Source organism: Cavia porcellus, unplaced genomic scaffold (assembly GCF_034190915.1).
Source record: "Cavia porcellus strain 051 isolate PalLab524CR breed Dunkin Hartley unplaced genomic scaffold, mCavPor4.1 scaffold_9, whole genome shotgun sequence".
In the NCBI taxonomy this organism is placed as follows: domain Eukaryota; kingdom Metazoa; phylum Chordata; class Mammalia; order Rodentia; family Caviidae; genus Cavia; species Cavia porcellus.
This window is the reverse complement of record NW_026947492.1, coordinates 60,573,642-60,601,214: the sequence shown is the minus strand read 5'-3', so window position 1 is coordinate 60,601,214 and position 27,573 is coordinate 60,573,642. Positions and strand designations below refer to the sequence as shown.

Here is a 27,573-nt window from a genome sequence, read left to right as displayed (position 1 = left end):
TGAGAAAGACAAGGAGCTCGTGAAGTGTTCCACAGTGACTCTCCCTTGAAGTTTTGATGTTCCAACCTATGATTTCTTGGAGTCCAGAACATTATTTACATCTATGGCAAGAAGCTCTGAGTCTGGTACCTTGCATTACTCAGCTCTATTAAAGCCACTTCTGTGCCTCTAACAGCTATCGCTACAGCTGAGCGCATATGCCTCCTCCTCTGAGACATTCTAAGTAGCCCGGGGAGAAGATCTAGGGCTCACTCTGGCCAGTGCCCTCCCCGCCCCAGCACCTCCTTGTACCTGGGCAAATCTTGCAGCACTTCCCGGTCACTCTCTCCGGGTGATGGCAGGGATACTCGGTGGGGCAGGTCATGTGCTGGCAGTACTGGCGGCCATCCTGACAGGTGCACCGGATGCAGGGCAGGGGGCCAAAGGAGGGGAAGACTGGGTGCCACACCTCCCCGTGGGAGTATGTCTTCCCCCGGTACACACAGGCTGGGACGAGGAGGGCAGGAAGGGAGGGGTCAGTGACTCAGCCCCACCAGGTTCTGTGGTCCAGCAGTGGGTGGGGTGGAATGGGGGCTTGGGGAACCCCCTTCCCCCAGTGTGGGCCATTCACACTGCCTGCAAAGTGCAAGCCAAAGTATAAAGCCTGTCTTCTGGCCCTGACACCCCCGATCTCAGCATCTAGGGCTGAGAGCCCCAGGAGGGACTTGCTGGAGATGGAGAGCCCTTCCTAGCCTTAGGGGATCTTCTGGTGGAGCAGGAGTGCTGGCCTGGCAGTAGGAGACCTGAGACTGACTTTTGTCATGACCTGTGACATGCTTGTGAAAGCTCTGGCAGGTCCCTTTCCTCCTTTCTGCATTAGTGTGCCATCCGTCCAATAGACCAGGATTCAGCAGCCCCGGGCCTTCCCCTCCCCACAGTTGGGGAGCTCTGCAGAGAGGCTCCTGTCTTCCCCTTCTGCAGCCCACTTCATCCCCACTGGCCCCTGCAGCCCCTCTCGGTTCCCTCCTTCATCTCAGCATTGCCTTATATTAAAGCAATTTATTCATGTGTCTGTCACCCCTGCTAGTCTAAGAGCTGCTGGATGGCAGAGATCATTCTTTACCTCTCTTATTTCTCCTCCATTTCCCACTAAAGATGAGACAGATGCTCAAAAAATACTTTGGTACCATTCCAGAACTTGTTCTGTCTCTAACTGCATCCTCTGCACCTTGGGGGGGGGGGGGTCCTCATCTATCAAACAGGGGTTAGATTCAATGACCTGCAAGTATTCTTTCAGTTTGAAATTCTATGAGTTACAAGCTCACAGCTAAGTTGAGACTGGGGAATCAGAAAGCAGGGAGAGGGTGTGGAAGGTAGGAGCAGTTGGAGCCCTCACTGTTTGGTCATCAGATTGGAGGCAGTCGGTCCCCACCTTTGTTATGTGTATCCTTCAGGACAATCTTGACAATTGTGCTGCCTGCCCCTTTTGGTCTGAAGTGGCGAGGGATAAAACCCAGAGGGGAGCTGGGGCCCGTGGGGGCTGGGGTGCCTGGGCTTCTCTTTCTCCCGCCTTCACTGGAACACGGGTCCTGGGAGTGGCTCTGTGGAAGGAAGGACGCAGGTCACTGACTGACTGCAACAAACCACTGCTGGTGGAGGGGACGGTGAGCTAGGCTGCAGCAGGAGGCCTGAGGTTGGCCCCGGCACACTTGCCAGTGAGGAGAGGGCACAAACCCTAGACAGAAAGATCTAGAAGGGCCTGAGACATTCTCAGGTGGAGGATCTTTGAAAACCCTCCAAAGATGGTGATTGGAAATCCAGCTCCCACCAACCCCTCTTCAGCCCTCGTCAGACCAGGTCCTTGGGTCTGGGGTGGGTGGAGGGTGCTGAGATCTTGAGCTGGGAGACAAAACTGACCAGGGACGTGAAGAAGTTAATAAAAAACAGAAGTAGCTACATGTGATGGCGCACACCTTGATATCAGCACTGGGGGAGGAGGAGGCAAGAAGACTGCAAATTCAAGCCCAGCCCGGGCAACCTGGCAACTTAACAAGGCTCCATCTCGAAATTTAAAAAATAAAATAGGGCTGGGGATTGTAGCTCAGTGTGAAGACCCTGGGTTCAGTTCCCACTACTGCCAAAAGAAAGGAAGAGAGAAAGAGAGAGAAGAGAAAAGAAACAGAAAGTGAGCCTGCAGTGTGGATGCGAGCTAGAAGATTCTTTGTCTCAGAAGAGTTAGGTGATGGGCGAAGGAACCGGCCTCTGAAGATCCTGACAGGCTCCAGGGCAGGTAGTCTAAAGTCAGGCCCCACCCAGAGATAAAGGGTGTCTGGAGCTCAGGCCGCATTTCTGAACACTTGAAATCAAGACCCAAGACCCTGCTTCTCTAGGCCTTGGGAGGGCTGGCAGGGACAGGAGAGGATAACTCATAGGGCAGGAGTTCATTTGGGCGCCTGTCAGCTCTGGGCCACAGGAGAGGAGCAAGGGGGCGGTGGCAGGGAGCAGAGGCTGTCACTTCCCTTGCTGGGCCAGAGTGACTTACTTCACTTCTTCCCCAGCCCATTCCTGACCGATGTGGTCTCTGAGTCAGATACTGAGCCCACAAAAGCTCCCAAAGCAGAACCTGTCTGAGTCTCAGCACAGGCCCAGGCACATGGGAAGTTCTGAGGCCAAGCTTGCTGAGCAGAATTGAGGCAGGAAGGATTTGGCCCTACACAGTGACTTGTCCAGGTCATCCAGAAGTCAGTGAGCAGCAGCTCAGGGCTTGGCTGGGCCATTTGCACACTGCCTCTCCTAGGATGGAAGTGTGGACAGAAAGGAAGAGGTGGCTCAGGTCCTGTGGTGCAGCCCCACCTGAGGAGGCCCGGCCTGGAGAAGGGGGACAAGTGGGCAGAGGAGAAGAGTTCTTGAGCTTGCACCCTGGGAATCCCTTTGCGCTCAGGACACAAAGGCAGCAGGTGAAGTGGTGCACATCACAGACATGGGGACTGGTGGGGACTTGGATTAGTGCAGTGGTTCACTCTCCCAACTCCCTCCTCTCAGACCAGACAGAGCTGAACTTCAGACAAGATCGAAAAGGGCCAAGATAGAGTGAGGACCAGAAAGGCAAACCCAGACAAAGAGCCCGTGCCCCAGGAACTGGGTGAGGAATCCTGACCAGAGCCAGAGGCGCCTCCCTCAGCAGAGCTGGTCCTGCATGCAGCCAGGTTCCCAAGAGGGAAGAGGAGGCTTGGCGCTGGCTCCTGCCCTGTGTGGCAACCCGTTCTCTACAGGAAACGGGCTGGACTATGTCACTGGGCCAGGGGACAAAAGAAATGGGGACAATAACTAGAATTGCCTGCTTCGGAGTCAGGCACGCCTCACCCCGACACAGCCTCCTCTGCCCTCCCAGTTGGAAAGCTGTGTACTCACCGCGCCCCGCTGTGACTGTACGGGGCCCTCTTCAGCAGACTTCTCACCTGCCCCATCTGAAAACTCAAACAGAAGCTGGGTCAGCCTCAGGCTGCTCAGCCTCCACCTGGATGCGCTGCCTTTTCCAATGCCTCGCCTGTCCCAGGGCGCCTTAAGCCCTCTCATTGCAGCTTCTCCTCATCCCACAACGGGGTTGCTTCCTCAGTTTCACGCTTAGGAGTGCTGACCTCCTGGTTGTCGATGGACTGAACTGCTTGACTAGGCCAGACCATCTTGTTTAGTCTTTGTCACTTCTGGGACACTGGGCCATCCCTGAGTGCCCATCCTGGATGGCCCAAGACCTCAGGATCCCATTCCTGCCACCAGCTTATCTGCAGGCTCCTGGACAGTCACTTCTCCCGTCTACACTCAGGTCACAGGCCTTGGTTTTCAGCACACACTCCCAGGGCCTACCCTCCAGCCGCTCTGCCCCTGCAGTTGGTCACCTTAGGACGCTCCGAGCCACCATGCCCTGGGAACCAGCACTCGCAGCCCTTTGGAGCCCTGCAGCCTCCCAAATCCCTGAGTGGGACTCTCTCTCTCATAGTAGCCCCTGCTTCTCTGTAGTCTGGCTCCCTCTAAACATTCCTGCTTCAAAGACCCGGAACTTTGGACTCAGACTATTAGAAATCACTGCAGCCAAACTTTCAGCGTATGCTTAGCAGATTCTCAGACAGGACAAGGATTTTGCAGAGTTAGCTGCTAGAACCATGCTTATCCTGTAGTCACCTGACCCCGGTCCAGTGTGCTTTCCACGATGCCAGCACCTAGGGACACATGCCATTGTGCAGCACCCCACTACCTGAGCGCTGCCTTCTCCGGGAAGTTTCCTTGGCTGCCCCAGTGCACAGGGAATAGTGTGACCACTGAGGCCCAAGCCTAGCCATGGTGCTTCACTAGCCACGTATTGTCCTCTCTGTTTCACCCAAAGATTCCACCTGGATTCTGGCTGACAGAAGTGGCCTGGGCCCTGCTGGGTCCTGAGGAACACAGGGAGATGTGAGCCCATCCTGTGTTGGGCCCCTCACATGCTGCTCTTGCTCCTCTGCCTCATCTGATGGGGCGGGACAGCTGTGTTCATTCATCGTTCACGTAGGCCCTGAAGCAAAGCCTCTCCCACTCCAGCCAACTTCCTTCTCTCAGTCCCCTCCTGGCAGTATCGCCCCTCACTCCCCCAGCCCCTGTTCACGTCCCCTGTCCTCACTTCTTACAACTCCCACCTGGTGCTCCTGGGGCTACAAGGCTCGCAGATAGGCATGCATGCCAGGGAATGTCAGTAATTGGCACCCTTGGGGTGAACTTTTACCCACAGGAATAGGTGAATGGTTGCATAAATTCTTACCTCTTCCTCTACCATGGCTAGACTTTTCTGAGAAGGAGACTACTTAGAGCATGGGGTCACACTGGGTCACAAGCACATTGCCGAGCTGCTTGCTTGTCTCTCTTCCCTTGCCTTTCTCCCCCTGTCCCTTGTGGCTGCTTCCTAGAACTTCAATACTAACAAGTGTCCCATCAGCCTCTGCTACGGGCTCCACTTTCTAGGAGAGTCCAGGGTAAGCCGCCATTGTCCTGGAGGAAGGAGCGTTCTCTCACATGCTGGGTGTCCCTCAAGGCTGCTGCTGACTCACAGAGTCCATGGCTAGTCCATGGGGCAGGGGATGCTGACATTTCGGGACAGACTCACCTTTGCAGGCCTGGCAGCAGGAGTCAGGCAGTGGGAAGGGTGCGGGGCAGCCAGGATCAGGGCAAGTCATGAGGCCACAGTAGATCTGTCCCTCCTGACAGAAAGAGCAAACAGGGACTGGAGGTGAGCTGTGATGAGGACCAGCCTTCAGGGGTCAGGGAGCCCCCTTCCCTGTGAGCAAAGGGTCTCGAGGTCTCGGTTGCAGGGAGGACCTGGGTTGGAGCCAGCTCAACAATGTCCATGCAGCCCCCAACTTCTGCTCCCAGTTCCAAGGGATTCTGTCTTCAGTTTCTATAGCCTTTTAGACCCTATCTTCCCCAGTTTCCCCCAGCAGCCGGTGAGGGGTGTTCTTCCCACCATACAAATGAAGGGAACCCCAGTGTGTGTTGGGGGTGCTGTGTTATCAAGTCAGCCAGCCAAGGCAGAGCCCAGCCTTCAGGCCTTTCCATTGAAATCAACATCCTGGGGCTGGGGATTTAGCTCAGCGGCATAAGCACCTGCCTTGCAAGCAGGTGGTCGTGAGTTTGATCCCCGGTACCGGTAAAAAGGAAAAAAAAAAAAAAAAAGTGAAATCAACATCCTTCTATCCTGGCCTGGAACAGGGGCCGGGGATAGTGTGGTGGAAATGGCAGGGGACCTAATAGGTAACACCTGGGCTTATCTTTCTTTTATTGAAAGCCCTGGGGTCCAACTTCAGGACCCAGTCTCGAAAGGCAAGACAGCAATCAAAGGGACTTCTAGGAGGCAGGAGGCCAAATGACTTTGGTGAGGATTTCTATGGGTCTCAGTCTTTACCTCTGAGAAATGGAGGCACATCCATCCAGATGTGAAGATCAGCTGAGAGTATGGTTGTGAAAACTTTTTAAAGGCACTGTTATGGTTTGAGTCTTGATGTTCCTCCAAAGCCTCATGAAATCATGGAGGAAGGCTTCTAGCATTTGTAAATGACTCACGGTCCAATACTGGGACTATGAGTGTGAGTCTTATACCCAAATGGGTGTGGCCTACATATATATAAAAGACATAGAGAGTCTTCTCTCTATGCTCCTCCCCTTTTCCTCTTGTTTTTGTGCTGTTTTCTGCCGCCATAAGCTGTTGCCCTCTGCCATGTGCCACTCTGCCTTGAAGCCAGTTGATTATGGACTGAAACCTCCACAAACTGTGAGCTAAATAAACCTTTCCTTCCTTAACTCTGGGTATCAGGCATTTTGTTTCCACAACGAGAGAAAACTAAACCAAGACAGGCACATTTTTTGTGGAGGAAGTGGTGTGACGTTGAGTCCTCTCCCTATTCTTTCCCAAGAGTCAGAATCTGATCCTCCAGTGAGGACAGGTGTCAATCAGTTCCATAAATTGATGAAAAGAAAAGAGGGATCTCAGGATCCAGGAAGAATGGACAAAGGAATCACTAGAATGTTTTTCCCAGGCCACCAGCGTCATTTCTGCCTCTCCTCACAGCTCCCACCTAATGTAGGCTCTCCGCTTCATGTGAGCAGCACAGCACAGGGAAAGAACAGGGGCTTCAGGGTGTGTAGCCTTGGGTCTGCATTCTAGCTCTGCTGCATACTACACGGCATACATGCATCTCTCAGCACTTTGTTCTTACTTCAGCTGTGAATGATCAGGAGAAATCTCTGCCTTCCTGATCTCCCCAGTAGGTGGTCATCAGACTTCTCTGCCCTAGCTCCTCTTAGTGTATGAGGGAGTCTTACTAGGTTTTTCTAACGTCCTCTCTAGACATGGTGTTGGTGACCTACATCTGAGGTGCAGCCTAGCTATATGGCCTTAGGCAAGTCACTTAACTGCTCTGAGCCTCAGTTTCCTCATGTGAAGAACAGAAATAGTGACATCCTTCTCCTATAGCAGCTGGGATGCTACATATAAACAGGTATTTCCATGAACCTAGAGGTACAACATGCTAGACAACTGGAGAGCCACAGGCCCTGTAGAAAGATACCACTAGCTAGGCTGAGGGATAGGCACTCCCCATTATTTACAGCTTATTTGGAGCCCAGATACTTTAAGATCAAGCCTGCTGGGGTCCTCTGTCTGAAGAGATGGGCAGCAGGCCCAAAGCCACACAGGGAATCACCGAGAGCTGGACCTCAAATGTAGGTCTCTAACACCTTGTCTAGAGAGGATGTTAGAAAAACCTAGTCAGACTGCCCCCTACACTAAGAGGAACCATGGTCAGAGAAGTCTGATGACCACCTAGCGAGGAGACCGAGAAGGCAGAGTTTCTCCTGAGCATTCACAGTTGAGATAAGAATGCTAAGTGCCACTTGCAACCCTGATCCGGTCCTGCTTGGCTTCAGTCTCTGTCCCCTGCTAACAGTGCAGTCAGCCTGCAATTCCTTCGGCCCAAATCTGACCATAGGCAGGAGGAGTTTAAGTAACTTCAGGTTAAATTCCATTGCTACCATCTGGCCTCATCTCTGTGTCCCAGGACCAACAATGTTCATTCACCCCTTCATTCTGCAGTTATACAAGTATCTTCTGTATATCAAGCCTGTTGAGAGCAGCAGAGAAAACAGAGACAAAATAGGTATGTTCTGGGTTGGGGCTGTGTGGCTGTAGTTGACCACTTGCCTAGCGTGCCAAGGCCCCAGGTTCAATCCCCAGCCCCTTTCCCCCCCAAGCTATGTCCTTTCCTTTCAAGGAGTCCTCAGGGGCAACCGAGAAACAGGACAGGCCATTGTCAGCAGCAGGTAGCCAGTGCTATAACAGGGAATTTGGAGGGTGCAGAAGCCCAGAGGAAGGTCACCTGACGCAGCTAGGGGCAGGGCATTCCAAACCGCAGATGCGCCTCCCCCTTCCCCAGCCCTCTCCTCCTTTCTACTTTGCTGTGAGCTGGGGAAAACCGTCCCCCCACCCACACTGCTGTGCTCTTTGCAAGCTGGGACTCTGGCCTGGCTGCAGGGACAGTGAAAGCTCTTACTGTGCAGCTGCAGAGGACACACTGGTTGGGCAGGCGGGCAGGGAACAGGTCAGGGACACTGAAGATCTCTCCATGTTGGTACATGGTCCCGTTGTGCTGGCAGGACTTTGGGGGGGCCCGGAGCCCAGAAGGAGTGTGAGGTTCTGCAGGTGAGGAGGGACAGGAGGAAAAAGAAAATGAAATTTTGTGTGGTTCTAAAATCTTTGCCAGATGCAAGTAGACCACTTTTCTAAAAATGATGCATTTTATCTCTCCTTGGTATTTATACTCAGCTCTGGCCCTGGCCTTCCCCGACATTCCTCACATTAGCTAAACAAGATGTCCTAATAGTACCTACATCTGACCGTGCCCCTCCCTCCCACAGTCTCCACCACAGCCTTGCAACTCCTTGGAATCTGAGAGGGCCCTGACCAGAGCAAGAAGGAGAAGCCAAAGCCTCAGCTCCGCTGAGTCCATAAACAGTCATGGAGCACTTCCCAGGGCCAGGCACTGTTCTAGGCGCCAAGGGATACCGCTGGGGAGAAACAGACATGGAGTTACATTCCCCTAGAGTCAGCTGGCATGATCTCCATTGTCTGTGTGTGGTGTAAACTGTTGCCATTTGCTGGCCGCCAGAGCCCCCACTGGCCTATCACTGGGCTTCTGCTGGTTGAGGGGGAGGCCCGAGGCCTGAGAACACCCACCCTTCATTCAAGGTACCTTTGCTAATAGCCTTCACAGGAGCAGGGGCTCTGCAGGCATTGGGAATGGAGTGATGACTCAGCCCCTATCACCCAGAAACTCACAGCTGACTTGAGTGGAGAGACAAGCCACAAGCCAATGGCACCGTGGTGTGCTAAAGCCCAGGTGGATGGGCGCACAGAAGCTGGGCCAGCACAGAGGGCAGCCCTAGTTTAGCAGAGGAGGAGAGACTAGGGGAGCCTTCCTGAAAGCACTGATGGCTGAATAGAGTCGTGAAGAACAAGAACAACTGAGCTGGCAAAAGGGCAGAGAATGGGGGCTCAGGGAGAGGAAGGAGATCTGAGGGTGAAGAGCACTGAGCCAAGGCTTGAGGAATCCCAAAGTTGGCCAGGAGAGGTCAAGATTGGAGTCAGCACCGGACATGGAGAAGGCCCGATGCTCCATTCTGGGTAGGATGAGGCTGGGAGCCTCTGCTCTCCCACAGCAGGAATCCTTACAGCCCATGGTCAGACCCCTGCTGGGCTCCCACTTAGTAAACAGACCCCTCCACCCCAGGAGGGCCGGACTCCAGAGCCAGAGCTAAGGCAACAATCAGAAGTGCTTCAATCTCCTCATCTTGATGGTTGTGAACCTCAACTCTCCCACCCCTCAAGGTGACCTGGGCACTGGCTGCCTTTCACAGGCCACTTGGCTATGCCAGTTTCTTCTCAGACCAATTTTTCTCTCTCTTCCATTTACTTTCCGGAGCCCCAGGCCCAGAGGCACTTAGTATTCTAAAGTGGAGTCATAGACACCTAGCATTAGGACACATGGTGTCCCCAAATTTCATACCAGGAGGAACCTCAGAGTACAATGGATTCATCCTCTGTCATTGCCAATCCCAGATGGTAATCTCCCCTATAGGACTGCCATGGTTTGGACACTGAGTGTCCCGAGGTCCATATGTTGGTACCTTGGCCCCCTGTGGTGGCCTTAGGAGGTGGAACAACCTTGGGAGATGAGGTCCTGTGGAGTTTGATTAGACCCCGGTGGGCACTGCCTTTGGAAGGGAACAGTGTAGTCCTCACGGGATCCCAGTGAGCTCCCCTGAGTCAGCACAAAGCGTGCTCTTGCCTCCTCCTGCACACAGCCATTTCCCTTTCTATTTCTCTGCCCTGTTATGATCCTGACAGATGGGACCCCATTAGAGGGAGTGACCAGACCTCGGACCTTTAGCCTTCCAAACTGCGAGCTAAATAACCCTCTTTTCTTTGTAAGTACCCAGGTATTTTGTTACCGCAACACAAAATGGACAAATGCAAGACCCAAGATCAATCACCTTCCCTTCCCAGAATGTGTCCAGCCCCCATTTTCAGCCAGCCAGAGAGACTAAAGCCCAAGTGTGCCAGTCAATGTGCCAAGCAAGCCCCGATCTATCATTTATTTTCTGCCTCCCAATTGATCATGAGAAATTTGTTGCTAGGGTAGCTGGGGACCCCGGATGTTCCTGCCTGAGCATCTCTGTGTCTCATCACCTCTGCTGGGTGGAGGCAGCACTGCTCCCCTCAGAGGCTTTCCTCAGCCAGGGACCTGTGTCTGGAGTGAGGTAAGGGCCCACGGGCAGCAGAGAGGTCGGCACAAGGTGAGGGTGAGACTACTTACCCACACACCTGGGACAGCACTGCTGCGGCTCCAGGACAGGCTGGGGGCAGTGGACAGGTGGACAGCGGAGCTGGTAACAATTCACATGGGCAGTCTGAAGGGAACACAAGGGTCAGCCCTGGTTGCAAGGAACTACTGCCTCCCACTTGCTCAGGTCCTTTCCTGAAGCCTCCACCCCAACTGCAGAACTCTGACTTGTTTTATGTCTGTAATTGGGGTTAAAAACAATAAACCCGAGTAATTCAGTCCCTCCCTTGCCCCTGCCCACTAAGGGGGGTGCCTCACATGGTAAGGGGGCTGCCTCACATGGTCCACTTGTCTGCGTCCCTCCCCCACTGCAGAGAAGGGCAGATCTGGTCATGGATTTGCTCAGATGCGGTGCCCTCTTCTGGATATGAGAGAAATGAAAGCAAAAGCCTGGAGTCATGATGACACTGATCTCGAAGCTTTGACCGAGCTATTCTTGGCGTGGGGGTGTTGAGACAGGGTCTTGCTTTGTAGTTCAGACTGACTTTGAAGTCACTATGTAGCCCAGGCTGGCCTTTAATGCACAGTGATCCTTCTGCCTCAGCCTCCTGAGTGCTGGGAGTCACCGGTGAGCACCACCACACCTGTGCTATTATAACTGTAGAGCTTTATTCTTTTAACTCTGAGCCTGAGCCTTTTAGGCAAAGGAGGACTACAACACACAATAGCAGGTGACCAGGAGGGGGACAAGGCTATAGACCTGATGTGGAGAAGGCTCAGGGCTTTGTGGTCCCTATATGCCCTCAATCTCTGGGAGGTCCAGGTAACTGCGAACAGAGCCTCTAGAGTTGGCCTAGACAAGGAAGGGCCCAGAGTTCTTCCAACTTTCTCAAGCACAGCAAGTAAAAGAATTGGACAGAGAAACACACACACACACACACACACACACACACGTGCAGAAAACAGAAGGCGGGAGGCCATGCCTCAGCTCTCCAGGCAGTGTCAGGCCCTGCTCTGCCAGACCTTGCTCTTCTCCTTGTTACAGCCTCACAGCACTGCTTGGTAATGAGCATGTCTGTCCGTCTCACCTACTCAGCCATGAACTACAGAGGGGTGGCCAGCACAAGCCCTTGTTCCAAGTTGGTGCCTGCTAAGGTGTGAATGAGTGGTGATCTCTCTCAGGTGAGCGGACTCAGCTTTGTTCACAAGTGTGAAGTTGGTAAAGAGTGTTGCCAGCCCCTTTTCCCACTCCTTCCTGCTGTCCACTGTCCAGCAGAGGTCCTGACAGCACTTCTGTACAGCAGCCTCCTGCCCCGTTGCCCCACAGGAGGCCCCAGCCTCTGGGGACTCCCTGCTGCCCAAGATGGCCAGAGGTCATCACAAGGTCTATCCAGTGCCAGGGGCATCTGGGAGTCCACAGCACTGGCTTGAGCTGTAACACGAGGCCCAGCACACATGAAAGCCACATCTGCATGAAGAGGGTAAACTGAGGCCCTCGGATGAGGCACCAGGTGGAGTGCAAACTATATGAACAGGAGTGTTACAGTCTGTGTCTTGGCACTGGCCTTGAAGGAGCCACGGGTTGGAAGTGACCCGCAGCTCACCTCCAGGAATTAGGTGGAGACAGGCTGGGAGTGAAAGGACCCAGTTAAGGCACGTGGTGAAGCACTTTGTGGCCAAAGGGAATCTCTCAGCAGAGGCCCAGCCATCAAGTATTGAGGAACTACAGGGCCTGCTGGGCCTTTATATGAAATACGCTGCGTAATTACCACCTTTGTCTTTACACCTTAGAGATGGTACTAGAGAAAGAAGAAAAGAGTACCCCGGAGGTGAGCTGCTTGCAATCACACAACAGGGTAAATGCTGTCACTGGGTCCTGGGAATGCTGAGCTGCCACTGGCGGATGCACACAGGCCCAGGCCCTCACTAATCACACCCAGTGTCTGTGGGCCAGGCCCCCTTCCAAGCACTAGAAACCCAGCAGCGGGCCACACCAACAAGCTTTCTACTCTACTGACCTGGGAGATAGACTAGAAAACAGTAAGCAAAGAGGAACAAGACAATTTCAGGTGTTAAATCTGTGTGAGGATAAGGCAAGAATAATGTGAAAGGGTTCACAGGGGTAACTATCTTAGAAACAGCTGCAAGGGAAGCCCCCTGAGGACGTAACAGTCATGTGAGGAACTGGGCCACAGGAGCCATTTGTGAGAGGGTCCGGATGGGACATTGGGGTGGAGAGAGTGAGCAGGAGTGTTTCACACATTGTAGGAACCCACAGCATGCCAGCAGGGCTATAGCACGAGAGCAAGTACTGAGCGCAGCTGGAGAACTAGGCAGACAAATTCTGCAGAGCCGCTGCAGGGAATCTGAACTTTATGGTAAGTGTGAAAAAAAGCTACTGGACAATTTAAGAGTACACTGACACAATCAGAACTGATCATTGCAGCTGCTGCGGCGAGGCTGGATTTTGAGGCGGGCACAAGGCAGACTGTTAGGAGGCTTGACCCGCAGCCCAGGTAAGAGACAAAGATGGTGACAATGGAAAGGGGTGGAAGGACTTGAGCGAATTTCAGGGCTAAGTGAACTCTGTGTGTGTGTGTGTGTGTGTGTGTGTGAACTCTGGGCAAGGAGAAATGAATTAGTTCCAATAGATCACAAAACTTGGACTTTGTCAACTGGACCACATGATATGTCTGGAATTTTCTGTTATGGTTTCCTTTCTGTTCTCTGGCTACACTTCATAAAGTACTTTTTGAAATGGCTGATTGGCCTCAGATGTGCTAAGGAAACTCGGGAGGCGGTTATGGAGGGCGGGGGGCTGTGTGCCTATGTGTGTCAGGATTCTCCCTGAGGCCAACCTGGTAGAAGCCTTGGGCATCAGAAGGGAGGACCCTAGGAGGAGTGGTCCCCCGCGTCCCTCATGCCCACCCCTGGCCATCTCAGGAGCTCTTCTCTTTCTACCCCGAAGGTCTCTGTATGAGAGGCCTCTGCCTTCCTCTCTCAGTCTGAAAGGGAACGAGAGAGGCTGAGAGGTCTCCAACTGACAGCTAGCTGCCCTTCCCACCAAGGAGCAGCACCAGAGAAAGGGAGCCAGGGACATGCAGAGTGGCCCCCTCTGTGACCGGGCTAACGCCAAGCGGTTCTGAGGCCTCCGCAGTGGCTCTCCTCTCACTCTTCCAACCTCACACCTTACGCAAGAATTCTGGCCACGCGGGTCTCATTTATTCCACCTGGTTGTGTAAACCCTCTGCAGGGCTGGGTGGGTGCTGTACTTGGATGTTGAATGTCCCCTAAAGGTCTATGTGGCTTGGTCTCCTGGTTGGTCCTACTGGGACATGCTGTGGAACTTCAGGATGTGGGGCCTTGTGGGAAGTCTTAGGTCACTGAGAGCCATGCAGGGGGTGACTGAGCCTCATGTTGCTGAGGGCATGACCTTGAAGGGGTTGAAGGACTCTGGTCTCTTCCTTTCTGTTTTGCTTCCTGGCAAAATAGACAGTTTTGCTGTGATGTGTGCCTTACCACAGACCCAAAGCAACAGGGCCCGTTGATCATGAACTAAAACCTCCAAAAGTGTGAGCCAGAATAAACCTTGTCTTTTTATAAGCTGATTATCTCAGGTGTTTTGTTACTGTGACAGAAAGCTGACAAATGCAGTTGGGGTGAAGTGGCAGGAGACAGAAGTGAAAACAAGGATATGGTCTCTGCCCCAATTGGTTCAGCCTCTGGCAAGGAATCACCCTGGGCATGAGTGACAGCCCAGCAAGACCTGTTCTCAGGCACTCGATCAGAAGGGCCGATCACTGACTGATGCATGTAACTGTCAATAGTGACAGGAGAAAGGGATAAAATTATGGGGGCACTCACAAGCAGAAACTACACTTAGGTGGAGGCCATTTGCCCATTTGGTCGAAACCTTGAAGAGCAAAGATGTGGGCCAGTGGAGCTGGGATAGTAGTGCCTCCTGAGGTGGGTGGGGACCCGGGCCGAGTGAATCTTATACAGGAAGGAGGAACAGGAGGGAGGCCAGAAGGTGCCTCTTGAGCTGTCTGGGAGGCAGGAAAGAGGCCACCAGCTCGAGCTGGGAAGAAGGCTGAGATGAGGGATGGAAGGCTCCGGGCCTCAACCCAACCCAGCCTCTGACCTGCTGTGCCTTAGCCCCAAGAGGCATGTGGAGACCATGTATTCCTACCTGCTGAGGACTTTCAGTGAGGAAACTTGTCCCAACATCCTCTATGACAGTACAATTTGAGGGGGCATCACTCCTGGTGCCCCTGACCTCTGGATGCAGGCTGTCAGCCCTACCTTCCCAGTGACTTCTCTGAAGGTCTAACACATACACCTGCTGCAGGTGGCCTAGTGGCTTGGTGGCCAGAGCAACCTACCTCAGAGCAGGTACAGCGCAGGCAATACATCACACCTTGTGGCTCCAAGTAGGGATGCCAGCTCTCACCAGGGGAGTATCTCTTCTCATGGAAAAGGCAGAACAGGTCTGGGCCTGGCAAACCAATACGTGCTATTAGTCCTAGGAGGTGCTAGCCCTGAAAATGCTACATCCTTCCTCATTTCTGGTTCTAGGAAGTACATCATCTGGACGATAGAAGACGGTCTCCTCTATTAAGGTAACAGAGTATCCACCAGATAAACTCTCCTAGTCAGGGGACCAGGATGTCTGGTTTTAAATCTTAGCTTGACCACTCACTTACTGTGTGGTTGGGCCCTTCTCATTAACGTTTATTTACAGGGCAGTAGGAGATCAAGCAGTAAAATGCTTTATGGTCTTTGTTGTGGTGTAAATGTTAGTTATTATGATTGAATGGATATTATGGGGGTCAGAGAGCATAAATGACTTTGCTAAGGCTGCCTGGCAAGTAGTCACCAAGCAGAGACGACAGTCTGTCTCCTGACTCTCAGTCTGGTGCTCCTTGTGCACTCATAATCACACTTGTTTCTTTTCTTCTGCTTATTTATTTTTTCATCATCATGACTTTCCCGCCCTTCTCTATCGTCCTCCCTACAATACAACATGTATACATGTGCACACACACACAGAGGCGTGCACATGCACACACATGCCCATGCAGAGCCTCTCTGTGTCCCATGACCCATCCTTTGAATAAAACAACTCATAGCAGCTTTCCGGCTTTTATACCAAACTACATCCCTATATCATGACTATCCATGATGGAAAGGTGGTTAGGAAATTGATCTTTCTATATCCCTAAACATCATCTTTGCTACTATGAGTTGTGCTTGGCATATCAATTGCTTTTTTAATAATATGCATATTGGTTGTTAACATGTAGGTAAATGCTTCTACGAATAATTGAAACACTAGTGTTTGGGAGCCAGGGCATGGGTTAGCTATCTCTCTTGCAATTCTGCTCTCTTAAAACCTCCAGCTTTCTTTCATTTCTCCTAACCAAGGTACCCCAGCCCTCATCTCTTCCCTGCTACCTACCTAGCCCTGAGTCCTGAGTAACAGCCTCTTCCTGTCTAGCATTGCAGGCTCTGTCCACCTCTCTGCCTCTTGTCCTTTCTTACCAACAGTCTCCACACAGGTACCTCAGAGCAGGGATTATGGAAGGGATGCTACCTGTCCAGTGGGAAGGCACTCCACTAACTGAGTTTTTTGGGGGAAGAATGAGGAGATGCAGCATAAGCCAGCAAATTTTTGTTGGCTTGCAATCTGGAGAAAAGAATCCACATTGAATGACTACTGTCTCTGTGCTGAACTTTTTGTGTAAGTTATGTAATGTTCTAAATGTTGTTTTCAGAATTAAATGGCATAATGCTTGTAGAGTGCTTGCCGAGCCCAGGTCTTGATACTTACTTGGACTGCTACTATTATAATTATGATATCAATTTTAAAGATACTGTTCAGTAGACATGATTGAATGTTGCAAAAATTGACATGGTTTGAAATCTGACCTAAATAATAATATCCATCCTGCAGTGGTTTTGCATTTTGTGAGAAAGCTAGATAAGAAAACAAAGTTCATAGAATCTAAGTGACTTGTCCAAAATCATCCAGCTACTGACTTGAACCCAGGGCTCCAAGCTTCAAAGAAGAACTCCTTTGGGTTCACTTCATCATTTATGGTGTTGAGCCCAACCCTCAGACCAAAAAGCTCAACTTCCTTCTCTTTGTGTCTTACTGGTCATCATCCCCCGTTTTCGTTTTCTGATTTTTGTTTGTTTTCCTCCTAGATTCCTATTGGTTTAGATTCCAAAAGTTGACCTTCATACCTCCCCTTTCCCTTTTCATTGGAAACAGGGGCTCTCAGGCTTTGTGAACCACCTTGTTTTAGACTTTCAGGCTTACGGAATGGCAGGGTACTGTCAACAGTACTATGTTGGATGGGTTGGGCACTCACATATAATGCTTGTATTGCCAACTAAGCACCGAGTGAGCTGGAGTGTAGCCCCTGGCACACCAATCTAGGGAACAGGAGCTCTAGGCCATTCTTGACCCTTAGGAAGTTTCCATTGTAAGAAGCTGAAATTGACCTCTCCTGATTCCTCATATCACTCTTGTTCAGCTCTCTTGACCCTCTCAGGACAAAGTTTTGGGTGACTATCCTGTGTGTCAGTTTGTGACTCCACAGGCCGGGAGGCTCTTAGAACACACAACTCAGTTCTCTCCCTACCAGCTTCTCAGTCCCCAACAGTGGAGGGAACAACCAGACAGCAGATCCCTGCCCCGGTGAGCCAGCAAGGCCTGGCTGGCCCGTATCAAATGAGCTGTGTTTATCTCTCAGCCTCCACTGGCAGAGAGTGGAACACAGGCCCAGCTGGGGGACTGATCCAGCCAATCCAACTCTCTAAGGAGTGAATAATGTCTTTCTTCCTCAGGCCCTTCCCCCCACAAGGGTGGGGGTGATTTCAACACTGTGGCCACCTTAGGTCAGCCAGTTGCTGAAAAAACCCTGTCCTACCTTCCTTGGGGCAGTCCTAAAGCTGATTCCCATGCCAGTTGGCACCCCCTTACCTCCCTGTCTGCTCAGAAATTGAAGACCAAAGTTCTCCACCAATGCCCATGCCAGGAGGCCCCTCCCCCACCAGTAGGCCTGGCAGAGGCTGAGAATGTGGGGGGCCTGGCAGGAGGCCTCCTGTGGCCACAGTCCCCAACCTTCCACACCCTTTAAGGTGAGAAGCACGAAGAGAGGTGGCTATGCCTGGAGCTGTCTCTTCCTCTAGGGAGGTGAATGCCCAGGGCCATGCCAAAACCCAGTGGCAGGAGGACTAGCTGGGCATGCAGCCACCTCTGTTCCTGAGGGTCTGGCAGAAGCCCCACTTGGGCCTTGTATGTGGCCAGGAGAAGGAGCTCTCACTCCTTACGCTGCACATTCAGTGTGAGAGGTTCTCTGAGCCTCAGTTTCCTATCTGCAAAATAAGGGGGTGGGGAGGACTAGGCCCTTATAGCTTCTGTGTAGTTTATGAATCCATGATTTCAGATTCTGCCATTCCAATGTTCTAGATTTCTAAGATTCAAGATTTGAGAATTCCATGTGTCTGTGAGCCTGCATTTCATCAGAACACAAAGTTTCTGGAATTCTATGGTATTGTGGCTCTAAGATTTGATCATTGCAAGATTCACAATTCTTGGGTATGTTAATGGTCTCATCTATCCCAGGCTCTCAGGGGATCCAAATAGATGAGAGAGGGGTTTCAAGAGTCAGTAGGGGCCAGTCCCAAGTGATACTGTGAAGGAGGCAAAGTTTGTCTGTAGCATCTCCTCCCTTCCCAGGCACGCCCTCTGTGCTCTGCAGCCTTCCACTCCTATGTTGGCCCTGGCTCTGCTCTCTCTCTCTCACTCACCACCGCTTCTCATCCCAGCCCCCCACCTGTATGTGCATCTTTATCTCCAACTTAGAGGCCACACGTGTCTTCTCTCAAAGATCTTCTAAAGTCAGATAGGCCTGAGTAAATCCCAAGTTTAGTTTTTATTTGTAACCTGATCTCAGACAAGCTATTTAATCCCTTCAGGATTATCTTCACATCTGTTAAAAGGAACTAATAATAATGTTTACCTCCCATGGTTGTTGTAGAATTAAGCCACACAATGCAGAAATACATTGTGAATGTTTAAATAAAGTTGATTACAGTAAAAGGCACACTGACATTAATTTCACTCAAAATACTCCCCCTCACTTTGAGCACACTTATTCCATTGTTTTGCTACTTTCTGAAGCAGTTCTGGAAGTCTTCTGTGAGAGCCTTTATCAGGTGTGATAACAAACATGTAAATTCGCCTGCAGCACCATCAAACAGAGACAGGCTTGTAAAGACATTACAGTGTGTCGTCATCAACCTTATTTACCAGATCAAGCAGTATATGACTTTTGGTCCTTCCTCAAAGTAAAAAGGGGGAAGATTTAAAAAGGTGAGCTTTTAAAATCTATTCAGGACATCAAGGCAGTCACTACAGTGTGACTAAAGACATCCAAGAAAAGAAAACTTTCAGAGAATGGTTCAGAAAGTAGCCAGAAGCTGGGCATAGTGGCACACACCTGAAATCCCAGCACTCAGGAGACTGAGACAGGAGAATCACTGGGAAGTTCAAGGCCAGCCTGGGCTACACAGTGAGACGGTCTCAAAAAAGAAAAAAAAAAAAGGAACAATGGGATGTATGTTTGCATTGAGGTGGAGGATTTTGAGGGGATTAATAGCAGTGTGTCTTTTACTGCAATAATTTTAAAAATTTAAATATTCACTGCATTTTTCTAAAACATCATGTAAGTCTAGTCTGGCACATAAACACTTAAACAGTAGGTAAAAACATACAGGCAAAACCCAAATCTTGGCACTGACCCTAAACTTCCTTAACTGTGTGTTTCTCAGTATTTCTCTGATTCTCAGAGTTCTACGTAGCAGCCCCGGCACCTAGTGAGTGCGCATACATCACAGTACTCACTGAAGTTCAATCTCCCAGGTCTCACTGCCATACCAATGCTATTCCTGCAGCTGTCTGCTTTCTTCTAGTCCCATTCACAAGCCAGTCCAGTCTTCCTCAGTATCACGGGCCCACATAGATCTTGGGCTGGGATGCAGAGATGAAGGTAGCTCAGAAAACTGAAGCAGAGATGCAGAGGCTGGGGCTTGAGAGGAAAGAGATCTGCCCGGAGAAAAAAGCCAAGGCTCTTCAAAGGCCTGAAGAGCCCTAGAGGCAAAGGAAAGGCAGGGAAAAACCTTGCTCTAGAGGGAGTGTGAGGTCAGGCAGAGAACAGGGAGAGCTGGATGGTCGTCCTGTGGGAGGTGGTGCTGCACCCGCTGGTAGGGCCTGGTCCAGAGGGTAGCCACACCAAAGGGGAGAAGCACAGATGTGAGCAACACTTCAACAGGCACCGAGGGTGGCGGGTAGAGGTGGGTAGAGAGGGGAAAGGAGCAGTCAAGCGTGGGATGGAGGTTTGGGGCATGAACAAATAGGTGCATGTGACATCAGAGTGGCCCAGAGCCACCTCCTTTGAGGACAGCTGCAAGCCAGTGCAGCAGCCTGCTGCTTCAGGCAGCATGAAAATGAGCAGAGACAAGGAAGTCAGCAGAGTGACCGTGGTGGTGGCATCTCCTGCGCAGGGTCCAGAAACAAATCTATAGGAAAATGTGGACCATGTGACACAGTAGGCAGTAAATAGTATTACTGTTAGTTATTTTATTTCCTGTTATTTATTCACGGATTGAACTTTTCATATATACACATCCATGGACTCACACATGACTTAATAAGATACGGTCCTTGCCCTTGAGGAGCGAACAGTCTAACGCAGCAGACAGACAACGATAACATAAATGCTGTTGAGAGCGAGACCACAAGTTCTTCAGGGCTTTAGGGCTGCAGCCCAGAAAACACAGTGCAGAGAAAGGAGCTTCCCCTGCATAAGCACAGTTGACAGTTGGGAGTGAACATGGTTCACTCAGGTCCCTGGGAGATGGGTCCGATGGCTGCTGGCTGCTCTTCCTCCGAGCAGCATCTACTTCAGTAGATCACAAAACTCCTTCCCTATCCTCTCTCTCTCTCTCTCTCTCTCTCTCTCTCTCTCTCTCTCTCTCTGTCTGTCTCTCTCTCTGTCTCTCTCTCTCTCTCTCTCTCTCTCTCTCTCTCTCTCTCTGTCTCTCTCTCTGTCTCTCTCTGTCTCTCTCTCTGTAGCCCAGGTTGCACTTCAATTTCTCATTCTCCTGACTTAGCTGGGATCACATGCCCTCCTCATTCTTTACCTCCACTGACTTTCTTTAAGCAATTAGACTTGATCTGATCTGATTCCAGGCCAGTAATGTTCACCAGAGAAACCCCAAAGTTGTCATATCACCCCGGGCTGGACCCTGCCTGCTTTTGCAGCAAAACTCTCTGAGGTGACTGTTTTCAGCCTTGACTTCTCTTGCTGAGTTTCTCCTACTCTTCCACCACCCCGCCGGGCTCCTTCACACTCCTGTGCCTTCACACAGGCTGTTTCTTCCTTGTGGGATACAATACCCTGTCTCCAATGTTTGACCAACTGCTTACTCCTCCAAAGCCGGCTGGGATGCCACTGTTTCTGCAAGTCCCTAACCTCACAGAGCCCTGCTTCTCCTTCAGGGGTGAGTTTGGCCCTTGATTACAGTCCTCATTGCTAAGTGGGTTTGTCTTTCTTACTAAACTGTGAGCTTCTTGAGAGGAAGGGCCAGAGCCCATTGAATTTTGTGCTCTGTGCAGAGCCTATGTGGATTGGTAAATGAATAAATGAAACAAAGAATAGAGTTAATGAAGAGGGAGTGGTTCTGGAAAAGGAGACAATTACCAGTCCTTAATCCTGGAAACTTCTTTCTTTAACAGAAAGAGCTTCAGTTCATGGAAGGAAAGCCAAGTCCTTCTCAACACTTTTGCCTGGCTACCTAACAGAAATTAGCCTTTGACCTCTCCTTCTAACTAACTGCCTGCCATCGAGTCCCTCTGCCAAACCAAAGAACATCGTGTACCAAAAGGTCAGGAGGATGGGGCGGCTAGGGGGAGGAGTGATTCTACAATCTTCACATGTAAGTCAAAATTTCCAAACTGGCCCTGCCCAACTGCACCCCACGTTCTGTCCTGAAACTCTCAGGCTGCAATATTGTTCTCTTCAGGGGTCATTTGGGACAGACTGTAAGACTGAGAATTCTTCAACAGGAAGCACAAAAGAAACCAGGAAGGAGCTCCTGGGCTGGAGGAGAGGCTGGATGAGCTGGTGAAAAGCCATCAGGAGGGGCCAGGGTAAGAGAGAGAGGTCTGAAATTGTGGCTGACCTATCCCCAGCCTGCAAGAGCTCGGAAAACCTGAAGGAGCCAGGCTGTTCAGGAACGTGAGAACATTTACGTCTCTGCCCTCACACCACACAGCCATACTTTCTCTATTTATTTATAGGCCTCTCTTCACACAAACAAATTTGCTGCCTTCTGAGACATAAACTCTGCCCTGGGCTCTGACATCTGTTTGGTGGGGGAGACCTCATAAAAGAATCAAAAGAAATTTCAGCATCTTAGTGGCTGAGCTGTGCGATGCAACCTAGGGGAAAGGATTCACTTCTCTGAAGCTTATTCCTTTCTTCTGTCACAGAACAGGCACAGGAGCATAGAAGGGCCCAAGAGCATAGAACTGTCGAGCCAGGAAAGGCAGCTCTGTCGCCTGTCAATGGCAGGAGCAGGGATGGGACTGTCAACTTTGTGCTCTGCCTTGTCCTTACACACGTGCAGTCAGTCGCAGAAGCCTAGAGAGTGAGGGATCCACATGATGCCCAATCTGTATGCTATGGATGTAGAAACTGAGCCCCTGAGAGGGACTAGACTTGTTAATTTGTGCCGGTACAAATGCCAAGGCCAGTCTACAGATCTGGGAGAGTATGTTCCCAAGGATCCACCTCTTCCCTAAGGGACAGGACTAGAAGAAATGGAAAAGGAACTCAGGTAAGACATAAGAAGAAATCCCGAGTGCAAGAATGGGCTACAAAAGGCTGCTGGGGACCAGCCTTCTCTGAGTTGGGGTCGACCTCGAGACAGGGTTGCCTCAATGATCCAGCTCTGCACTGCACCTCCGAGTGACACCACTTCATGCCAGTCTTTCTTTTTGGGAGTCCAAAGGATTCAAAGTCCCTCTCCCAGAGCTGGCGCCACGGCTGGTGGCGGGGGGAACTTGAGAAGCCAGTCCTGGAACAGGTGCAACAGCTGGAGCAACTGCGCAGCTGTCGCCTGCCGCTCGGTGAGTCAGTGAGTGAGAGAGAGACCTCTACTGGTGGGAGAAGGGATGTGCAGGCCCGCCAGGCTAGATCCACACAGGCCTGCCTGCCTCTGGAGTTGGACTTCAGACCTTCACTCAGGTACTCCCCATCTAACCCCACGCACATCTGGAAGGGTGAGTGAGGGTGTGACCCAGATGAACAGCAAGTTAGGTTTCCCAGTTTGGGTCTCCCACTATACCTGCTGCCCAGTTCCTCCAGGCACTCTGTCCCGAGTCTGAGGATCTGTCTGTCCTACATTCCCCTAGATCCCCTGTCCTTTTTCCAAAGGTCAGCGTGGACTCAGAATCAAGGCAACCATACCATACCACACCTCTGGATCTCAGAGACTCAGAGTGAGGAGCTGTGAAAGCTAGAATCGTCCTCAGTAATCATTTAAGTCCAACTGTTTTACCTTACAGATGGGAAAACTAAGTTCCAGAGAAAGGCAATTGCCCTGGGTCACAGTTGGAGCCATGACCTGCTTGCAAGTTTTCGTTCCGTCCAGCATCATACCATGCAAATGTTCTGTCCTATTCCAGGCCTGGGATCTGGGATTCCATCACCTGGGAACCAGCGTGTTCATAATACATGAATCATTGGAGAAAGAATAGAGGGGTCCACGTTTTTACTTGGTCGCTGAGTATTATGAAGCCTCCTCTACCAAACAGATGCCAGGCTCCAGGGCAGAGATCACGTCTCACAAGGCAGCAAATTTGTTTGTGTACGAGGAGGTTGGGGGAGGGAAGAGAAAGTAGAAGCATGGAAGACACCTAAAAGGGTGTAAGAGAAGAGCAAAAAGGAGGGGAGTCAGTGGCAGGTGGCAGAGGAAGGCACCAAAGCCACTTCTGGGTCCCACAGGGGATGAACAACCAAAGAAGAGCGATCAGTATCACACCTGGAAATGGTTCAGTCCGGCTGTGTCAGTACTAGTCAATAATCAGGCCAGTGACAGCCAGTATAAAGGCTGTACCGCGGAGTAGAACTGGGGTCCAATCATTGGTCAAGGCTGGAGGTTGCAGGGCTCAGCCTAATAAGTGAAACTCAGTCTGAATTGTATCAGGGCTCAATGAATGGCCGGAGACACAGCCAAAGAGGGAACGGCATTTGCTGCACAGTCTCAGACTTGGGCAGGGGAGCAAGCTGAAACCCTTGTTTATGGACCCTCAGCATTCTACAGGAACAGTCACCCCAGGAGTGTGACTCCACACAAACCTGAGAATTCCTACTTCATGGCACTCCAGATGTCACCAGGAGATTTCTTACCCATACTAGGCTTGAGGTCTCATACTGAGACAAGGCCCTGCATCACAGATCTTCTAAGAGATCCTGGCAAATAACTACAGGATGAATTCAAGATTCATAGTTAGTCAGCACCAGACAACACTAGGCTTGGAGAAGGGAAATAGGTTGTCCCAATTTGCACAGCTGATAAATGACGTCAGGGAAGAAGATCCGGTCCCCGTTCCCTGGTAAATTTACTGTGTGACCTTGTGGTACATCGCTCTCTCTTCCTGGGCTTTGGTTTAATTCTAAGGATGGGTAACATGCCAGGCAGAAGCAGATGAGGGAGGCTCTTCTAGCTCAGACGTCCCAGGATCTAACCCTCCTCCCTGGAGGCCAGTGCCGCAAGTCTCCTCCACCCACCTGGAGTCCTGAACTTATGATGTGGAAGGGGAGATGAACTACTGGCAGGACTGCTGCGAGTAGAGGCTTGAAGGCTTTTGGGGCACAGAGGAGGGGAGCTCAGAGTGGGTCAGGTCACCGAGGAGAGTTTGCTGGAAGAAATGACTAAATGAGGCTGTAAGGGCTTACAAGACATGGGAGGCAAAGAGGAGGGGTGTGAACAGGACAGAGCAGTCCTGAACAGGGCTCTGGTTCTAGGACATCTTTCCATGACGCAATAAGGGCAGTGATACCTGGAGTAAACACTTGGGCGCTAAAAACAAGGTCAGGCAAGGCATGGAGGGCCTCCCTGCTGAGTGTCTTTCTAAAACAACAGGCAGGCAGGTTTAGGAAGCAATCTTGCAGGATTCAAGGTAGTGACTGAGTACTCCAGCATTGCACTGGGTGTTTTAACACCATCACCTCCTTCCCAGAACACTTTGGGTTCCAGGTTAATACGTCTCCTAGTCAGATGAAGAAAATAAGGTCCAGAGAAGTTGTCTTATGAAGTCACACAGCTATAAGGGGCAGAGCCAGGACTTGAGCCCAACATTAAATTCTTCCCAGGACTTGTTCCTGAGGACATCTCTGGGCCTGAAACGAAATATAGCACCACTAGCTCTAGAAAATCAGGTGCAAAAGAAAAGCATGGAGGAGCTGAGCTGCGGAGGCAGAAGAGCCTGGGCCAGGAGTTGGCAGCTGGAGTCTTAATCCTAGGCTCTGCCTTGTGTAACCTGGAGCGAGCCACCGTCACCATCACCATCACCATCACCACTAGCACCATCACCCCCTGCTGCTACTCCCTGCTTTGGTTTATCTAATATTTCAGTTTCTGAACTAAGCTCCTTCGTTCTCATTAGGAGAATCTTTGTTTTGGTTTTTTTATCCTCACAGCATTCTAAGAGATGGGGAGGGGACATGGAGAAGGTCTGTTAGCCTATTTGGGACAGCGGGGTTGAGAGCAGGATTATAGCCTGTGTCTTACATGGAATCAGGCAACCATTATTTCTTGAGGAGCTACACACCATCCTTGTCTTAGTTGTTGTATCTGTTTTCTACAGTCTAATCCTCATTACTGTCCTGGGGTTCTTTACTCCCATTTCACAGATTAGAAATCTGAGGCTCAGAGAGGTACCTCCCACCAGCTGATACTCAACAGAGCTGCAATGATGAAGATCCTGGTCTATTTCTCCGCGTCTCAGAGCCTCACAACTCCAAATCGGTGTTCCTTCCAGGCACTGTGGGGGCAGGATTTGGAACCAGAGTTCCGGCTTTGGAGAGCATACTAGTTCTATGAATTCCGGCAAGTTTCTTCTATTTGCTCTGCCTACATTTTCTCATCTGTAAAGTGTAAACGGTAAAACCCACTGCAGAGGAATGTTGTGAAGATCAAAAGTGACCGAGGACTGCCAAGGTTATCCTACTTAGCTCTTACTTTTTCTCAAGTGCTCTGCACAGACGCTATAGTCTTTACATTTCTATCACACCCCTCTTCTGCAACCAGACACGCTGTTTCCTAGGAATAAGTCTCCTTCCCAAGGACAGTGCCCTGTCCTTGGGCCCACTGTCCTCAGCTCATGCACCCCCAGCTGCAAGGCAGCAGCTTCTTCGGCTTTTAGTCTGGCAACCCTGGAGTCCCAAATGCAGCCCATATGAGACCCCAGGAGAGTCTGCACCTCCCCGGCACAGGTGTGCTGGTGGCTGTCACAGCAGTTAGCGGTCCCCGTCCCGGCGCTTTCCCGTTTCCCCGCACATCCCGGTCCCGCATCCCTGCTCCGCCTGCCCGGCCTCCGCAGCTACTTACGGGCTCGAGCGTGAGAGTCCAAAGGGAACCAGAGCAGCGCGAGTCCCAGCAAGAAGGACAGGACCCGCACCTCGGGAACCATCTTTCCGTCCCCAGGGTGCGGCCGCCGGCCCCGAGCCTGGAGGGGAGCCGCGAGAAAGTGAGAGCGGAGGAAAACGGAGGTGCGGGGGCGGCGGAGCCCACCCCCCGAGAGCAGAGTCGGGGAGGGTCGAGGGCAGGGGACGGACAGAAAGGCGGGGACGGGTCGGAATAGGAGGGGAGTGGCGAGGGGCAGGGGAGAGGGGAGAGGGGTGCAGCGAGGGAGGCAGGTCGGGGACAAGGGAGAACGGGCGAGGGAAGGCGAAGGTGCGAGAGGAGGAGGAGCAGAAAGCGGGGTGTCGGGGCGCGGGCTGCGGGCGGCGGGCGCCCTGCGCGGTGGGCCGGCTGTGCTCGCCAAGGGCGCCAGGCGCCGCGCTCGGGCGCATTTGTACTTTGCCGCGGGAAGCAGCAGCCCGGCCTGGCGCTGGCCTAGCGCTGGCGCCTCCTCTGGGCACCGCGGGCTCGTGGATTGGCCACCCGGGACACAGGCCCGCTGTCCCCTCCTCTCGCGTGCCGGCTCCGGGACGGACGCTCCAGGCGCGGCGCCGAGCGGGGCGAGGGGCTGGGGAGGGGGAAGGGCCCCGGGCCACCGGCTTTAACCCCTGCCTCTCCGCGACGCCGAGCGCGCAGGGGGTGGAACCGGCTAGACTGCGGGTGGGGAAGGGCGCGGGGTCGGGGCGGGAGTGGGCTCGGCGGTGCGTGCGCAGAGCTCGGCATCTGGACGGGATCGGGACACTCGCCACTCAGTGCACTGCGTGGTCTTGGGCACGCCACCTCGGAGTCTGTTTCCTCAGCTCAAAGCGGGAGTTTTAATGCCTTCGACACCTTTGCAACGTTGCGGGGAAGATCAGATGAGATTACTGAGTGTCAAAGCGCTCAAAACTCAGAAAAAAGCCCGACATAACTTCAGGTGCCTAAGATGCTAGTTGCCCTCTGTCCCTCATCTGTGTCCCCAGGCGCCATCCCCTGGTTGAAAGCGAGCTCAACAGGATCCTTTGGCTTTCCCTTGGAAATCTTTCCACCCACTGGCAAAACAGGACGGGGGCTCTGCTTTGCCTGTGCTGGTCATGCCTGTTCCTCTCTGTGGTGATGGTCTTGTTCAGTGATGGTCGTCTTCAGTGTGAGCAGATGGGCGAAATGGCATCTCTCCTCCCACCCCCTGACACCCCCAGGCCGCAGTTAGTGCTCCATTCCTTGTGTTGAAGGAGCACAGGAAGCAATGAGACCCCAAGAAGACAATAATCAGCCAGGTGTACCCCAGAAACACCCACACTCTTGAAGTCAGACTGCTAGAGTCATCCTCTAGGCAGTGGCGCTGGTCCTTACTTCCATAGCATTCCATTCCTTGCCTAGAACCTCCACTTTCTGCCCAGCAGCTCTGGCAGACCAGTGAGTGTTAGAGGGATACCATGGGGAGAAGTGAGAGAGATACTGAGTCTCATCCCACTTTGGCAGAGAATCACATTTC

General features: G+C 51.8%; 1 protein-coding gene across 2 annotated transcripts in view; it reads right to left on the bottom strand.

Annotated features, from left to right (window-relative positions):
• The window catches only part of Chrdl2 (chordin like 2), a 31,937-nt gene extending 5,431 nt beyond the window's left edge, over positions 1 to 26,506 (bottom strand). Inside the window, exons 1-8 of one of the 2 annotated variants that reach the window (XM_013145295.3) lie at positions 26,028 to 26,506; positions 14,723 to 14,835; positions 10,374 to 10,467; positions 8,052 to 8,194; positions 5,114 to 5,207; positions 3,391 to 3,446; positions 1,412 to 1,580; positions 292 to 486 (exon numbers count right to left, since the gene is read on the bottom strand). In XM_013145295.3, the coding sequence (XP_013000749.1) occupies positions 292 to 486; positions 1,412 to 1,580; positions 3,391 to 3,446; positions 5,114 to 5,207; positions 8,052 to 8,194; positions 10,374 to 10,467; positions 14,723 to 14,835; positions 26,028 to 26,109 (946 nt within the window). In that variant the 5' untranslated portion in view covers positions 26,110 to 26,506. The remainder of the gene's footprint in view (positions 1 to 291; positions 487 to 1,411; positions 1,581 to 3,390; positions 3,447 to 5,113; positions 5,208 to 8,051; positions 8,195 to 10,373; positions 10,468 to 14,722; positions 14,836 to 26,027) is intronic. The other variant, XM_003463399.5, reaches the window with a different exon arrangement.
• Between the last annotated feature and the right edge of the window lie 1,067 nt (positions 26,507 to 27,573).